The 15,459-nt window shown below is 41.5% G+C and overlaps 1 protein-coding gene across 1 annotated transcript in view; it reads left to right on the forward strand.

The window, feature by feature from the left end:
• The window catches only part of ZFHX4 (zinc finger homeobox 4), a 194,914-nt gene that overhangs the window by 175,542 nt on the left and 3,913 nt on the right, over positions 1 to 15,459 (forward strand). The window contains exons 7-10 of the mRNA XM_058668754.1: positions 2,329 to 2,462; positions 3,136 to 3,336; positions 3,957 to 4,074; positions 4,610 to 10,003. Of these exons, the coding sequence (XP_058524737.1) occupies positions 2,329 to 2,462; positions 3,136 to 3,336; positions 3,957 to 4,074; positions 4,610 to 10,003 (5,847 nt within the window). The remainder of the gene's footprint in view (positions 1 to 2,328; positions 2,463 to 3,135; positions 3,337 to 3,956; positions 4,075 to 4,609; positions 10,004 to 15,459) is intronic.

Below are 15,459 nucleotides of genomic sequence, written 5' to 3' on the forward strand. Positions count from 1 at the left end.
ATCATTCTCATAAGGAAATAGTTTTGTGCCTTAATGGGAAGTTTTAAAAGAAAATGACACAGAAGTGGATAGACAATAGGCATTTGCTGATTTCAATGACAATCATTTATTACGACTAGATTTGACATATTGTTTTCTTAATGTCTGCTTTTAGTATTCTTCAAGCAAGAACACAAAGTATATTGTACCTTTAAAAACTCTCTTTGATGCTGCAATTAATTATAAAATCCACACATTGTTTTTGATGTATCTTCGGATATCTATCAAATACTTGGATATTTTTTAGAAAATATAATGAGATTTTTCGGGCCTGGCGGCGTGGCCTAACGCTTAAGTCCTCGCCTTGAATGCCCCGGGATCCCAAATGGGTGGCAGTTCTAAACCCAGCAGCTCCACTTCCCATCCAGCTCCCTGCTTGTGGTCTGGGAAAGCAGTCGAGGACGGCGCAAAGATTTGGGACCCTGCACCTGTGTGGGAGACCTGGAAGAGGTTCCAGGTTCCTGGCTTCGGATTGGTGCAGCACCGACCATTGCGCTCACTTGGGGAGTGAATCATCGGACGGACAATCTTCCTCTCTGTCTCTCCTCCTCTCTCTGTATATCTGACTTTGTAATAAAAATAAATAAATCTTAAAAAAAACATTCTGGAAAGATCTTATTAAAAAAAAGAAAATATAATGAGATTTTTCAATATATCTCAAATTTAAAATAATTTAAGTATTACTACAATAAATTATTTTATTTTCCCAAATGTTTAATAAGGATCTAAGTATTCGCAGAGGTAGGGGTGTGTGTGTGTGTGTGTGTGTGTGTGTGTGTGAAACAATGTGTTGATTCAAACAAAATCTAATGCCTATAACTTAGAAATCATTTAACAGTATAATCTGTTGGAAACCAGCCACTAAGTCCATATCCACCACAAACCCCAAGAGAATAAAAGTATTTCCATATATTATTTAAATTCTATTTTAATTTTATCTCCTCAGAATCAGTTTTATTTTCAAATTTCTTTTTGAATTTTAAATTTTTGAAATTATACTCTTGTGATACAGCATAATCTCTATTCATGGTAGAAATAAGAATGTACTATTTTGCTCTTATTCATTTTCACTATGTTCTCACAATATCCTTGACCTTATTTTTAAATTAAAACTGGATTATTTTGCAATAAGGTGCAATTTGTTCATTTATATGAACTGTATGTGGATTGGAAAAAAGATCCAGATAACTCTTCATGCACAGCATACAGTAAGATTACGCCTGGACTATATATTTACGCGGGGTCTGATAGCAATCAATGGTTTAGCTTCATTGCATTTCAAGATGTATTTGCACCCAGTTGTCCAGTGATAGTGTCCTCACCCTGGAAATAATTTAGTTGCAAATTGACTGGAAGATGGTGAAAATTGAAAGTTAAAATTAGAAATACTCATAATAAACAGCAGAAAAAAGGTCAGATGATGCCGTGCTATGATGAGATTGGAATGGCTGGTAAATGAGGTTTTGTGTTTGTCGTGAGATGTATGTGACATGCCTACCCAATGTCGCTGCAATATCCAGCCTCACAGAGAAGATTATTGGGCAAATTGATGCTGCAAAGAATTTTCTGTTCGATTGGGAAATTAGATTTGCACTGTTTTCTTTGATGCGTTTGGAGCTTCTGCACATTATATTGCTCATCTAGGCAAAGTTTTAAACTATCTTTTAACACCAAATATTCAGATCAACCTCATAAAAATTGTCTTCTGATTTGTTCTATGATATTGCCTGTACAGCAGCACCTGAAACACCTACAGAAAAGTGGAAATCTCTAGTAGTAGCGGCAGATACACAACGTATGATTGCTTTTTCAATCCCTTCCATTTTAAATTCATTCTGGACGTCAAAATATTATTTTAGTCTCTGAGTTATATGGTTAGCTCTTAGAATACTGTGATATTTTCAACGACTCAACATTTTAGAAGGGATATAGGTAATTAAATATTGGTAAAAGTAATGTTTTTCTAAGTTAGCCTTTGTGAATGGAAGTAGATGTGCTTTAACGTGATAAAGGCGTTCTGAGACAGAGAGCACATGTAATTGATGAATCTTTCAAGGGCACTATGGGTTATCTAAACACAAGACAGGAGTACATTTAAAATATATTTATAAACTCCACTTAGTGGTAGATGAAAAAAGTGTGCTTTTTGCCTTTTTCGATAAGCATCATTTAGAAGTGCTTGGTTTCTTTTTGATTCAATGTCACAACTATTTGAAACATGTAATTTTTCTGATTTTGACATTTCCAATGTTTTTAACTTGAGTTGTATTATTCTGTTTTGGGAATTAGGGATAATCACAACAGAGAAGGAGCCAAAAGTAAGTGTGGCAGGGGGCACCCAGTCACTCCTGCTAGCAAAGGAAGAGGATGTTGCAACAAAAAGGTCAAAGCCTACAGAAGACAATAAATTCTGTCATGAACAGGTAAGTATATTTCTTTTCTGTTTACGTCTTTTTTTAATATAAAAGGTTGATATGACTATTTGAAAGTTAGAGAGAGAGAGAGAGAGAGATCTTTCAGTAGCTGGTTCACTCCCCAGGTGGCCACGATGGCCAGGCTCACCAAGATATGAGCCAAGAGCCTCATCTGGATTTCCCACATGGACTATAGAGCCAAACACATTGGCCATGGCTTTACTTGGCCAGTAGCAGGGAGCTGGATCAGAAACAGAGCAATGGGCCTCAAAATGGCATTCACATGGAATACAGGCATCTTAGACTGTGGCTTACCTGATTAACACAGCAATGCCAGCCCCTACATCCTTTCTCTGTGTGTGTGTGTGTGTGTGTGTGCATGCGTGTGTGTGTGTGTGGTAGTTTAGAAGCCTAAATAATGCCATGTTGCTGACATGTATGTTGATATTGTGAATGGCAATATGAGGGGTATTCAGAAAGTTTATGGCAAATGCACATTATGAAAAAGCACGATTAGATTTCAAATGTGTTTTATATCAAAATATATGCCTCTTTTAATTCCATTTTCATGCACTTTTGCAAGCCCACTTGTATCATTAAAACCCCTGATATGACATCTAATGTTCTCATGTTATCAACATTTTTAAACTAATAGTAGCTGTATCTATTCAATATTTTACAGTTCTACCAGTGTCCTTATTGTAACTACAATAGTAGGGACCAAAGCCGGATCCAGATGCATGTCCTGTCGCAGCACTCTGTGCAGCCAGTCATCTGCTGTCCTCTCTGCCAGGACGTCCTCAGCAACAAAATGCACCTGCAGCTGCATCTGACACACTTGCACAGTGTGTCTCCAGACTGTGTGGAGAAGTTGCTTATGACAGTAAGGATACCCATTGTTCATGCGTGTGTGACATGATCTGTGGAAAGGTATCCATAGAAATCTGTAATGATGAGTTAATAGGAATTCATTTGTTCTGAGCTGCTTAAAGAACTCTTGCTGGTTATATTATAGAAACCATAATCAAAGCCCATTGTGGTCTCTTTTGCTTAGAAAAAGAAAAAGCTAAAAGGCATATAGCTTCATTACCATCACACTGAGAGATGATTTTATATCTACAGTGTTAATCAAATGACTTATGTGGGCACCTTGGGTTTCAAACATTTTAGTTACGACTGTAAAAGGAAAGATGTACAGAAAGTTCCAAGCCATATTAAGAAAAAGAAGGTAGGAAGGAAGGAAGGAAGGAAGGAAGGAGAGAGAAAGAAAGAAAAAGAAAGAGAGAGAGAGAAAGAAAAAGAAAGAGAGAGAGAGAAAGAAAGGAAGAACGCAAGCTGATCTACGGAGAAGAGATGTGAAGGTATAGCATTGAACTGTAACACCCAGAAACTATCCCTTTGCTTAGAACATTGTAAGCAGGATTTGCAAATGCCAAGTGGGGAATGCATTGGAGTTCGTGGTCTCTGGGGTACATTTAACACAAACCCCTTTGGTTTTCAAAGGTGCCTGTCCCTGATGTGATGATGCCAAACAGTATGCTACTGCCAGCAGCCACCTCTGAGAAATCAGAGCGGGACACACCTGCAGCCATTACAGCTGAGGGTTCTGGGAAGTATTCAGGTACGCCTGCTTATGACGGAGATCTGCAGAAAACCTTCTCAGGGGCTTGCCTTTGTGCCTGTACTCTAAGTTTAATACTATCAAAATTTTATTTTGAAAAGGGCAAAGAAAAAAAAAAGTATGACATTTTCAACAGCCAGATTTTCCAAGGCATATTTAGTATCTGGTTATCTCTACCTGTCCTTGGGAGATCCAAGTATCATATAACCAAAAATTTTCTGACTCATGAATGCCAAGGTTGTAGCTCTTCAGCTCACATTGATTTTAGCATACTGTAATTACTTTTGCTTTATTTTCTTCTCTATTCTGGAATTACTTAAGACTGGGGAGTCATTTCTTGTGTACTTTTATATCTTTGGTACCCAGCCCAGTGCTTGTCACGTGGTAGTCACTCAGTAAATAGTTCTTGAAAGAATTGATTGTATGAGGGAATCCTTTAGAGGTTTCTGGTTTTTTTTTTTTTTTTTTTTTTTTTTGACATTTAAGGAATAGCTTTTCTTTCCATCAGAGATATTTTTGTGCTGTTTCTGAACAGGTGAAAGTCCAATGGATGACAAAAGCATGGCAGGTCTTGAAGATTCAAAGGCTAGCATGGAAATAAAGAGTGAAGAGCAGAAACCAACTAAAGAATCCTCGGATGTGTCAGAATGGAATAAAAACAGCAGCAAGGATGTGAAAATCCCCGACGCACTGCAAGATCAATTAAATGAACAGCAAAAAAGGCAACCTCTCTCTGTGTCTGACCGCCACGTATATAAGTATCGTTGCAACCACTGTAGCTTAGCTTTTAAAACTATGCAGAAGCTTCAGATACATTCCCAGTATCATGCAATTCGGGCCGCGACGATGTGTAGCCTGTGCCAGCGTAGTTTCCGTACATTCCAGGCTTTAAAAAAACACTTGGAAGCTGGCCACCCCGAGCTGAGTGAAGCTGAACTTCAACAGCTGTATGCCTCCTTGCCCATGAATGGGGAACTTTGGACAGAGAGTGAAACGATAGCCCAGGATGATCATGGCCTAGAGCAGGAAATGGATAGGGAGTATGAGGTGGACCATGAAGGGAAGGCAAGTCCTGTGGGCAGTGACAGCAGCTCTATTCCAGATGACATGGGCTCTGAACCAAAGCGGACCTTACCTTTTAGAAAAGGGCCCAATTTTACCATGGAAAAATTCCTCGATCCATCTCGTCCATATAAATGTACAGTGTGTAAAGAGTCGTTCACCCAAAAGAACATCCTCTTGGTCCATTATAATTCAGTCTCTCACCTGCACAAGTTGAAAAAAGTTTTGCAAGAAGCCTCTAGTCCTGTTCCACAAGAAACAAGCAACAACACTGATAACAAACCCTACAAGTGTAGCATTTGCAATGTTGCCTACAGCCAAAGCTCGACATTGGAAATCCACATGAGGTCTGTGCTCCATCAGACAAAGGCCAGGGCTGCCAAGCTGGAGCCAAGTGGTCACGTGTCCAGTGGGCACAACACCACGGCAAATGTTAACAGCCCTGCCCAGGGGATGTTAGAGTCAATGAGTTTAGCAGCCGTAAACAGCAAAGATACTCACTTAGATGCCAAAGAATTAAATAAAAAGCAAACTCCCGAGTTAATCTCTGTTCAACCTACGCATCATCCTCCGCAGTCACCAGCACAAATCCAAATGCAACTGCAGCATGAGTTACAACAGCAAGCTGCATTCTTTCAGCCTCAGTTTCTGAACCCAGCCTTTTTGCCTCATTTCCCCATGACTCCAGAAGCACTGCTGCAATTTCAGCAGCCTCAGTTTCTTTTCCCATTCTACATACCTGGGACCGAGTTTAGCTTGGGGCCGGATTTGGCCTTGCCAGGTTCTGCCACCTTTGGTATGCCTGGCATGACAGGAATGGCTGGCTCCTTGCTTGAAGACCTGAAGCAGCAGATTCAAACACAACATCACGTTGGCCAAACTCAGCTCCAAATACTTCAGCAACAAGCACAATACCAAGTCACACAGCCCCAGCTGCAGCCTCAAAAACAGCCCCAGCCGCCACAGCAGCCACAGCCACCGCAGCAGGCAAGCAAATTATTAAAACAAGAGCCAAGTAACCTAGCCAGTGCAGACTGCCAGATCACCAAGGACATGCCATCCTCTCAGGAAGGGGAAGAGGTTGCCGAGAAGCAAGAGAAACCAAAGCAAGAATTTGTAAGTGAAGGCGAAGGACTCAAAGAAAGCAAAGACACAAAGAAGCAGAAATCCTTGGATCCATCCATTCCCCCACCTCGCATAGCTTCTGGGGCCAGAGGAAATGCAGCCAAAGCTTTACTGGAAAATTTTGGTTTCGAACTGGTCATTCAGTATAATGAAAACAGGCAGAAAGTCCAGAAAAAGGGCAAAAGCGGTGAAGGTGACAACACTGACAAACTGGAATGTGGAACATGTGGTAAATTGTTTTCCAACGTTCTCATTTTAAAGAGTCACCAAGAACATGTACACGGGCAATTTTTTCCATATGGAGCACTAGAAAAATTTGCTCGTCAGTACAGGGAGGCCTATGACAAGCTTTATCCAATTTCTCCATCTTCCCCAGAAACCCCGCCTCCACCACCTCCACCTCCTCCACTGCCACCAGCTCCTCCACAGGCTTCTCCTATGGGCCCTGGAAAAATCCCCAACAGCGTCTCCACTCCTCTCCAAGCCCCACCGCCCACACCTCCGCCACCACCCCCGCCGCCACCTCCTCCTCCCCCACCCCCGCCCCCTCCTCCTTCAGCTCCCCCACAGGTCCAGCTGCCGGTTCCTCTTGATCTCCCACTCTTCCCTTCCATTATGATGCAGCCCGTGCAGCACCCTGCACTTCCTCCCCAGCTCGCCCTGCAGCTGCCGCAGATGGACACTCTCTCTGCGGATCTCACGCAACTTTGCCAGCAGCAGCTCGGATTAGATCCCAACTTCTTAAGGCATTCTCAGTTCAAACGCCCACGGACAAGAATTACAGATGACCAACTCAAAATCCTGAGGGCTTATTTTGACATTAATAACTCTCCAAGTGAAGAACAGATCCAAGAAATGGCAGAGAAATCTGGCCTGTCTCAAAAAGTGATCAAACACTGGTTTCGAAATACTCTATTTAAGGAACGGCAGAGGAATAAGGATTCACCGTACAACTTCAGTAACCCTCCTATAACTGTTTTGGAAGACATCAGAATTGACCCACAGCCCACTTCTCTGGAACACTACAAATCTGATGCATCATTCAGTAAGAGGTCTTCTCGTACGCGGTTTACGGACTATCAGCTCAGAGTTCTACAAGATTTTTTTGACACAAATGCTTACCCAAAAGATGATGAAATAGAACAACTCTCCACTGTTCTCAACCTGCCTACCCGAGTTATCGTTGTATGGTTCCAGAATGCCCGCCAGAAAGCACGAAAGAGTTATGAGAATCAAGCGGAAACTAAAGATAATGAAAAAAGGGAACTCACCAATGAACGGTATATTCGAACAAGCAACATGCAGTACCAATGTAAAAAGTGCAATGTGGTTTTCCCCAGAATCTTTGACTTGATCACGCATCAGAAAAAGCAGTGTTACAAGGATGAAGATGATGACGCCCAAGACGAAAGCCAAACGGAAGACTCCATGGATGCCACTGACCAAGTCGTGTACAAACATTGCACAGGATCTGGACAAACAGAGGCAGCCAAAAACACTGCTGCTCCTGCCACAAGTTCTGGCTCTGGGACTAGCACCCCCCTGATTCCATCGCCCAAACCAGAACCTGAAAAGACGTCTCCAAAACCTGAGTATCCCACAGAGAAACCAAAGCAGAATGACCCCTCCCCTGTTCCTCAAGTCAGCAAGTCAGCTGCACTGCCAGCATCGGCTTCCTCAGACCCAGCCCCGGCTTCCACTGCTCTGCCACAGCCACCCAAACAACCCTCCCAACTTATCGGAAGACCTCCCTCAGCCTCTCAAACCCCCGTCCCCTCCAGTTCCCTGCAGATTTCCATGACTTCTCTCCAGAACAGTCTACCTCCACAATTACTTCAATACCAATGTGATCAATGTACAGTTGCCTTCCCCACCCTAGAACTCTGGCAGGAGCACCAGCACATGCACTTCCTTGCTGCTCAAAACCAATTTCTTCACTCTCCATTCTTGGAAAGGCCCATGGACATGCCGTACATGATCTTCGACCCCAACAACCCACTCATGACTGGTCAGCTGCTCGGAGGGTCTCTCCCGCAGATGCCCCCTCAAACCAGTTCCTCTCACCCGGCGGCCCAGGCGACAGTGGCAGCCTCCCTCAAAAGAAAACTGGATGACAAAGAAGACAACAACTGCAGTGAGAAGGAGGGGGGCAACAGCGGGGAGGATCAACACCGTGACAAACGTCTGAGGACCACCATCACCCCGGAACAGCTGGAAATCCTCTATGAGAAATACCTGCTGGATTCCAATCCTACCAGAAAAATGCTCGACCATATAGCGCGGGAAGTGGGGCTCAAGAAACGAGTGGTGCAAGTCTGGTTCCAGAACACACGAGCGCGGGAACGCAAAGGCCAGTTCCGGGCCGTGGGACCGGCGCAGTCCCACAAGCGATGTCCATTCTGCCGCGCGCTCTTCAAGGCCAAGTCCGCCCTGGAGAGCCACATTCGCTCCCGGCATTGGAATGAAGGCAAGCAGGCTGGCTATAGCCTGCCCCCGAGCCCTCTGATTGCCACGGAGGACGGAGGTGAAAGCCCACAGAAATACATCTACTTCGATTATCCGTCTCTGCCGCTCACGAAAATCGACCTGTCGAGCGAAAACGAGTTGGCGTCCACGGTGTCCACGCCCGTGAGTAAAACTGCGGAGCTGTCGCCCAAGAATCTGTTAAGCCCGTCTTCCTTTAAGGCGGAAGGACCTGAGGATGTAGAGAACTTAAATGCCCCGCCGGCCGAGGCTGGGTACGACCAAACTAAAACGGACTTTGACGAGACTTCGTCCATTAACACGGCCATCAGCGACGCGACCACGGGTGATGAGGCCAACGCCGAGATGGAGAGCACCACGGGCAGCTCGGGGGACGTGAAGCCCGCCTTGTCGCCCAAGGAGCCCAAAGCGCTAGACCCTTTGCCCAAGACGGCCAGCACCCCTACCGCGGAGGTCTGTGATGAGAAATTTCTCTTTTCTCTCACGAGTCCGTCTCTCCACTTCAACGACAAAGATGGTGACCACGACCAAAGCTTCTATATCACCGATGACCCCGATGACAACGCTGACCGCAGTGAGACATCCAGCATAGCGGACCCGAGCTCCCCAAATCCGTTTGGGTCCAGCAATCCTTTCAAATCCAAAGGTAACGAGAGGCCAGGTCACAAGCGTTTCAGAACCCAGATGAGCAACCTTCAGCTCAAGGTACTCAAAGCCTGCTTCAGTGACTACCGCACGCCAACCATGCAAGAATGCGAAATGCTGGGGAACGAGATCGGGCTGCCCAAACGCGTGGTCCAGGTGTGGTTTCAGAACGCAAGGGCCAAAGAAAAGAAGTTTAAGATCAACATAGGGAAACCTTTTATGATCAATCAAAGTGGAAGCGAAGGCACCAAACCAGAGTGTACCCTCTGTGGGGTGAAGTACTCCGCCCGCTTGTCCATCAGAGATCATATTTTTTCCAAACAGCACATTTCGAAGGTGAGGGAGACTGTTGGCAGTCAGCTGGATCGCGAGAAAGATTACTTAGCTCCTACCACTGTACGACAGCTGATGGCGCAGCAAGAACTTGATCGCATAAAGAAAGCTTCTGATGTCCTGGGCTTGACGGTCCAGCAGCCAGGAATGATGGACAGTGGCTCTCTCCATGGCATCAGCCTCCCAGCCAGCTACCCGGGACTCCCTGGCCTTCCTCCAGTCCTTCTCCCTGGAGTGAACGGGCCATCCTCATTGCCTGGATTCCCACAAAATTCAAACAGTAAGTCATTTAAAAGGACAGTCAAGTCTAGCTAATTCAGTAACATTAGGCAACCGATCAGACATAACCCAGAGCAGCGTACATTTGGATGTTTAAGAGGTTCAGTCAGCGAAATCAGGAAATTACTGAAATGATTGACCATAACCACTGACCACGAGGAAAGGCAAAGTATTAAAATCAGAAAAAAAAAATGAAGATTAGAGAGCTCATAGCAGATTCTTAAAAATACAGTATTTGTACCATTATCATTTTCTCTTTGTCTTAGAAATACTTTTTTTTTTCGTTTCAGCACTGATTTTTCAAATGGTATCCAAATGCAAAAATACTATGTGAGCGTGGCACTTGTTATACGTTTGAGAAGCTAAAGCATTCTTTTATTAAGCATGATAATTTATGCTTTTACCAACAGGAAAGAGTTTTTGTTTTCATTTTTTCTCTCCATAAATCCCATGAAGTGCAAAATTTTAAGTCACTACCCACAGGAATTTGCTAGCTGATTATAAAAGTCATCGTTAAGACTTAATGACTAAAAGTAAAACTTCTCTGATAATTTCTAAGTGAGCAAGTGGTGCAAGATTTTGATTTTGTAGCATGGAATGCTACTTTTTATTTAAATAAATCCTCAAATCTTACAAATATATTATTATCACCCTGTGGCTTTCAACCTTTGTCCCTCACCCCCTACTGCCACTAAGATTTATACTAAGGAATGACTAACCGCAGACAGTAAATCAAATTCCATGTTCATCAGGAGAAATGCAATTTGTGAAGTTGATATTTTGTGAATAGGATAGCTATTCAGTTGTATCAGAATGCATAAATATGATGAATAAATTGAATGTAGGCAAACATATACCCCAAGACATAAGAAAACATGTATAACTCAAAATAGAGTATGTGTTTCATAATATCTTTTAGGTGATTTTTGATTTTTTTTAAGATTATTGTTTTCTTTTTAGAAGGGAAATTTGGCTTTTTAATAAAAGGTTTATTTTTTCAGAAGTCAGTTATACAGAGAGGAAGATCTTCTGTCAGATCATGCACTCCCCAAGTGGCCACAATGGCCAGGGCTGAGCCAATCTGAAGCCAGGAGCCAGGAGTTTCTTCCGAGTCTCCCATGTGGGTGCAGGGTCCCAAGGCTTTGGGCCGTCCTTGACTGCTTTCTCAGGCCATAAGCAGGCAACTTAATAGGAAGCAGGGTAGCTGGGATACAAACAGGAGCCCATATGGGATCTTGGCATGTTCAAAGGGAAGACTTTAGCTGCTAGGTTACTGTGCCAGGCCCGAAAATTTGGTATTTTAAAACTACAACTACAGTAATTACCTCTGAAGGTGCTTCTGAAAGTTCATGGGAAAATGGAATTCATAGAATAAATATCTTTTGCTGCAAAACTTTTTGAATCCCATGCATACTTTTTTCATAATATTCATTTTCCATGAACTCTCAGAAATACCTTCATAGGAATACAGTATTTTCAAGAAACAGGGAAGCCTTTAGTTTTTCATTTTTACAAGCTGGACTTTTAAGCTTTTCTATTCCATCCTTCTCTTATGGAAAACAAAATCACTATTGTGATCTTGAGAAACTATTTCTATAGTCACCTTGGCAGTGGTATCCAATGGCTCCTAGCCATTGCTAGCTCCCCACCTCCCTGCTCTGAAGGACTTGTTGGCTGTAGAGAAACATGGAGAGTAGCTGTATGTGGAAAGAATGCTTCCAAAGAAGTGTCTGCAACATCCCTTTCTTTAACTATCTCACCAACTCCCATCTCACCCAAAAGTACTTTGGGTTTATATTATTTACCTTGGTAATGTCTTACATATTGTAACTGCAGTTATGTGTTTTGGTTCTGCATTTTCGTGAATTCAAATATAGGTGCTGTAAGCATATTACGATGATAAATTTTCTTTTGTGCATATAGAATTAACTTGATTCTTTTTTAATCTCATTTTGTGTACTATGCTCACTGACACATAGAAAAATATCATATGTGGAAGAGCTCCTATGATCACATATCTAAAATAGAGGAATAAAAAATATATTTTACAAGGTCCAGCAATAGGTGAAGCAGTTATGCCTTTAAATTCACACATGTGCTTTGATTATTGACCCCTGTGTTGTCAGCCTTGTAAGTGGCGGTCAAAATATCCTGTGTTTCTCACTGGGTCAGAGTTCTTTTGTTGGGATCATGCATCCTGTCATCTGCCAGTCTCAGTTGTCACTCTGATGCTGGCATATGGAGGACCTTCAATGAGTCAAACGTCAAGACATTGTTTATTATATACAGTATTCTCCCACGATTCTACTCACCATCAACATAATTGGCATTCTTCACCTGAAACAGAGCCTTGTCTATAATTATCAGCATTCTTGGGGCAATTCTGCAGGCAACCCCTCCAGACTGAAAATTATCTTAATGTACCAGATATCAAGAAACTCCGTGCTGTTGAATCCATTGCCTTATTCAATTCTGGACCAGAACAAGCCACAGAGTGTTGTAAAGTCAAAAGTTCTATGAACATTGCTACCTGCTGGAATCCACAGTTACACTTGAATTACTCCTTTGTGATAGAAATTTAACCTTAGCTCACCACAGCTATCAGTGAGGTTCAGTCTTAGATCTTGAGTTTCCTCACTTCTAGTTGACCTCTCTTTTAGGTTAATTTATATGTGGTGAGGAATGTGAATATGTTAACCAGATCATGGAGTACAGCTTTGGGCTTCCATCATTATCTTCCTAGTGTATCATTACTTCTCACTAAACAAGTGTCATCTTTGCTTTATGGAATAGATAGGACCTTGAGTAGGACTTTTTAATAGGACTTAATTTATGGCTTCCTTCCCTTTTAGTTGGGTTAAATGTTCTGATCTGGCGGGGAGGAAGGACTAGAAAGCTGCTGTAGTGAGTATGAGATGTGCTGCTAAGTAAGGAATTTGTCCAAAGACTGCAACCCCCAAATGAGCTTAACGGAAGTATACAAATTTCACTTCAACATTTATCAATCTTTTGGTTTCCTGATTTAAACATGCATTTTATTTCATTTGGGAAATCACTCTTCTAGTTGGATATCAGCCTGAGTACTCACAGAACATCCTACTTCCAGAAAATGTTAAAATTATTGAATTCTTCCGTATCACCAAGGAGGCCCTTTGAGAATGTATATCATATGTACTGCTTCTGGAATAGTAGTCCAACCACATGTTTAATGTGATTAATTATTGCTCATTTTCAAATAAAATTAATTATTTATACTTTTTTTCGATTTCAGTTTTTTCCCCTATCATGATAATATGCAAAACGGGAACAGGAAATAGAAAATCACATTCTGTGTGCCTATGTAAGCATTAGAAAAGTTTGGGTTGACATTTTGTCCTGCAGAGTGCTAGTTTCCTTTGTCGTTTGGGTGAATAGGAAATGACTTGATTTTCTAATTTTAAGCATTTTCTAAATAATTCTGAGCAGTGTCTGATTTTAAGCGTTCCTTTTCTGTTTGGAGGTACAGCCTAACCCAGTTTCCTTAAATGGAACTTTTGAACATACCTTTATACTTTTACATAATTCACTAGCACATTTGGAGTAAATCTTGATATGAGTCAAGTCCTTATTAATTTTCATGCAATTGTCTTTGGCTTCACGAACACAATTATTTTTATTTTCATTTCAAAATGAAATTTTCCCAGAAAGCTTAGGTCAAACAAATGTAAAGAGAAGAAATATTTTATTCCTGAAAGCATTACCCTCAGGAATAGGCAACTAGTTAAAGACAGCAAAAGTAAAATTAAAATGATAGAAGTATAAGACTGCTCTCAAAAAAATGCATCACTATGTAAAAATATTGAAAAGAACTGAAGTAGTAGTTGGGAAGTAAGAATGTATGTGCAGCATTTTAAGTTGAGAAAAACATGAAAAGTTAATATATAGTAAGCTTAGTTTGAATTACCATTATTTATTCTATATTAGGAGTACTTCATAAAGCTTTGGAAAGTGGAAATAACATGTATTTATTTTGGTGCAAAAAGTAAAATATCCATGCATGTTTTCTCCATAAAGTACACTTTTTCATGAACTTTTTGACAACTCCTCAAAATTACAGGTTGCACAATCACTTTATGCTTAAATAAATTTATCTTTTAATTCTGTTTCCTACAAATTTTTGAACACATATTTTATAAAGGATGCATTATTATAATTATTCTAATTTGAGAGGGACTACAATTATTTTATAAACCAGCATTTTTTACTGGCACACCCGTAAATATTTCCTCTTTATTCGTAATCTGTATGTTTTTCTAAAAATCTTTCTTAACACTTGAATGCTTACCACATCTATTCCTCAAGATGTTGACTTCTGGAAAAAAACCCTACTAATTGTTAATTACATTATTCAGGATTCTTTTTTTGCAGTCTTCTAAAAATGTGTATTATTTCTTTATCTGACCCCTGGACAGGAGCTTGTATATCTCACCTGATGAGAAAGTCTAAGCACCTTCCAACAGTAATGACTGTTTCTCATGTCTCTTAACTATTTAAAATGTCTTAAGTTCTTTTGCCAAGGAGATATGGCAGCTAGAGGTGATTTTTAGAATTTGGAAAGAAAAATACTGTGAGTGAAGGGGAGTGTCACTATCCAGTGCAAATATCTGATACTCTGCAATATATTTGAACTAATGATTGGAAGAAAAGTCTATACATGTTCACTACAGAAACAGTTTTTCCCTAAATATTTTCAATTTCTCTTCAGTTGAATCTGTGGATGGAGAACCCACATGTATTACTATGCTTGAATGTGAAGCCTAGGAAAAGTTTTCTTACTTAAATACAGACCAAGTAAGAAACCAGCAGCCTTTTTTAATGATAAAGAGTAGATACATGTGGTTCTTGTGCCATTTGTATCTCATTTTTTTTAAAGATTTATTCATTTTATTACAAAGTCAGATATACACAGAGGAGAGACAGAGAGGAAGATCTTCCATCCGATGATTCACTCCCCAAGTGAGCCGCAACGGGCCGGTGCGCGCCGATCCGAAGCCGGGGAACCAGGAACCTCTTCCAGGTCTCCCACACGGGTGCAGGGTCCCAATGCATTGGGCCGTCCTCGACTGCTTTCCCAGGCCACAAGCAGGGAGCTGGATGGGAAGTGGAGCTGCCGGGATTAGAACCGGCGCCCATATGGGATCCCGGGGCATTCAAGGCGAGGACTTTAGCCGCTAGGCCACGCTGCCGGGCCCACATTTGTATCTCATTTTTTTAAACACTTTATATTTAGCATCAAATATATGATTAACTTTATTTATAAAAGATTGTCCTATCAAGTCTTATAACCACTTCCCTGGTACTTCTATTTAGTGTATGAAGCCTTAATCACCTTCTTCCAATTAATTGTTCTGTCAGTCCCTCAGACCTCCATCATCATAACTTCATAGTCATCCTATCCTTGCTCATGAATGAACTGCA

This window comes from Ochotona princeps, chromosome 9 (assembly GCF_030435755.1).
Source record: "Ochotona princeps isolate mOchPri1 chromosome 9, mOchPri1.hap1, whole genome shotgun sequence".
Classification (NCBI taxonomy): domain Eukaryota; kingdom Metazoa; phylum Chordata; class Mammalia; order Lagomorpha; family Ochotonidae; genus Ochotona; species Ochotona princeps.